The following is a 2582-nucleotide window of genomic DNA, read 5'->3' as shown; positions in this document are numbered from 1 at the left end:
GCATCTGGAAGAATGGAGCGACCTCTGTGCCACAGGGACCACCGGGCAGAACTGGCTGTAGCCTCAAGGCTCGGCTCCCCCAGTATATTCCTTATGTATATTGGACCCGTGGTCTGTACACGTGGTACCGAGACATCATGTACCAGAGGAACATTCAAGGAGCCACTTCTGCAGAGCAGCTCTCCATTATAGGCCACTTTACACGACAACACCGCGAGGACCTGCTGCCAGTTCTGCGCCCCAGGCTCCTGGTGACATTTGATCCCGGACAGGGAGGATGACTGTAAATTACGTGCAGGATTACGTCGTCTCGGCTCCACGTTCACAGGTTAATTTCTTCTGCTTTATCCCTAATCACCTGTTCCAAAAACAAAACATCTCGCCCACAGCGATGAGAGTACCACCCACTTCTGGCATCCACCGCCACCCAGCAAGACACGTGACCAGCAGAGCAAATCATCCCAGAGCCAAGACACCTCAGTCAATATTTGTCAGAAACTTCTCCGCAGCTTCGTTTGACGCAACAGAGGTGGAAGCCCGGAGAAGAATGAGCTCATGGAAAAGCTGAGCGAGCGGCTCCCGCTGTGACACATGTCCGCACCATGAAGGACCGGCTTGAGGAGCTCAAGAACAGAACCAACCCGGATGACCTGCTGGACATCGATGACCACCTGGCCTTTGATAACCCCGTCTTCCAAGATGCTGACACTAATGGGATGGACGTTTTCTTCCAGGAGATCTCCAGCTTGTGTGACGCCCTGAAGAAGCTCAAAGCCTTGGCGGAGACCATTGAGAGCAAGCAAGAAGAGGTTCTGTGCAGCACGACCGAAGCCAAGATCTGTGAGGGCAAGAAGGAGTTAAGCGTCATGAAGAATCTGTTCACCTCTGATGCCAAGACCCTGCAGTCCCAGCTCAGCCTCATGAAGACCAGCCTGGCCCAACATGATAAGACCTGGATGGCGGAGCACCGGATCCGGCAAAGTCAATTCACCGTTATATCCAACCGATTCCGGGAGGTCATGTCCCAACATTACATCAATGAGACCCGCTACGTGGGGAAACTGAAGGAGCAGATCATGCGGCAGGCGGACCTGGCCGGTCTGGACCTCCAGGAGGAGGAGGTCAATGAGCTGATTGGGAGTGCGATGGCTCCGCAGATCGTCGGCAATGACTTGGAGATTCTTAAGGTGAAGCAGCACTTGGCGGTGGCCCAGGAGAGGCACAAGCAGCTGCTGGACCTGGAGGCCCAGATAACGGAGCTGCACTCCCTCTTCATCCAGCTGGACCTGCTGGTGTCAGAGCAGGAGGGCGTCATTAATAACATTGAGTATAACGTCCTGAACACCATGGACTACATCTCACAGTCCAACGAGCAAGTGAAGAAGGCGCTAAAGTACCAGAGACAGTCCCGGATCGCGGCGGCCATATCTGCGGTGCTCGGACTCTGCGCATGCTGTACCTGCCTCTCCTGTATGTTTGGAGCCGTGCGGTAATGTCCTGGGGACGGCGCCATTCTCGTTTCGGAGGATTATAAATTTTACTTAAAGGGATTGTATGGAGCTTATAATAGTGCCGGAGCGTTATAAGAGGAGCGGCTGAAACCAGTCACACGGAGAAGCATCTCTGCATTGGAGACTTGTGATCGTGGGGGGGCAGAGAGGTCTCCACACTTCATGTCACTCATCCTATTGATGAAGATTACAGTCACCCCTCCCCAGTAATGGCTGATAACAGGGAGTAATAGAGTGTAGTCTCCTGTCCTACAGTCACCTCCCCCAGTGATGGCTGATAACAGGGAGTAATAGATTGTAGTCTCCTGTCCTACAGTCACCTCCCCCAGTAATGGCTGATAACAGGGAGTAATAGATTGTAGTCTCCTGTCCTACAGTCGTCTCCCCCAGTAATGGCTGATAACAGGGAGTAATAGACTGCATTGACTTGTACTGCCCAGACTGCCAGGTGTCAGGAGTGGATGGATAATTAGGAAGTAGTCCTGTGTTATTGCTGCTAAAATGATGTTTATGTTCTGTGATATTCTGTGATATTAATCTGTGATATTAAATTCTTGTGATATATTGTGATAATCCATGGTGTTATTTCTCCATCACGTGTGGAGCGGGTGAGGGGCGCACATTGTGGGGGATGCATACCGAGCATAGTGTACACAGGTCACGTGCTGGGCAGCAGGACCATCCTCAAATCTCTTACTGCTGATCTGCTGGGAAGGAAAGCGGAGGCCACATCAACCCTGGGTCTATGATGTGGCCCCTGGGTCTATGATGTGGCCCCTGGGTCTATGATGTAGCCCTTGGAGCTTTGATGTGGCCCCTGGGTCTATGATGTGGCCCTTGGAGCTTTGATGTGGCCCCTGGGTCTATGATGTGGCCCTTGGAGCTTTGATGTGGCCCTTGAAGCTGTGATGTGGCCCCTGGCTCCTCCTTTCCATCAGTGTTCTGTGTAATCGTTCCCTGCTGTCCCCCCTGCACAGATTCTGTGACCCCCAATTCACACACAGATCGGGGGTCTCGGTGTCTCATGTCCCCCATTTGCAGTGATGAATGTACGCGCCATAGTGCTGAGAG

General features: G+C 52.6%; 1 protein-coding gene across 1 annotated transcript; it reads left to right on the top strand.

Annotated features, from left to right (window-relative positions):
• The first annotated feature begins 353 nt into the window (after positions 1–353).
• LOC141155300 (syntaxin-3-like) lies at positions 354–2084 on the top strand. The gene has a single exon (XM_073642135.1). It carries the CDS (start codon positions 603–605, stop codon positions 1491–1493), a length of 891 nt encoding a protein of 296 aa, XP_073498236.1. The 5' UTR covers positions 354–602; the 3' UTR covers positions 1494–2084.
• The last annotated feature ends 498 nt before the right edge of the window (positions 2085–2582 follow it).

The sequence above is a fragment of the Phyllobates terribilis genome, unplaced genomic scaffold, assembly GCF_046119375.1.
Source record: "Phyllobates terribilis strain yellow unplaced genomic scaffold, ASM4611937v1 Scaffold_7__3_contigs__length_470593459, whole genome shotgun sequence".
NCBI classification, from domain to species: Eukaryota; Metazoa; Chordata; class Amphibia; order Anura; family Dendrobatidae; genus Phyllobates; species Phyllobates terribilis.
Note: the sequence above shows the minus strand (reverse complement) of the source record. Positions and strands in the feature narration are given on the sequence as shown.

What these genes read in the sequence shown, in the direction of transcription:
- LOC141155300 (XM_073642135.1), top strand. Translation starts at nt 603, where the DNA reads ATGAAGGACCGGCTTGAGGAGCTCAAGAACAGAACCAACCCGGATGAC.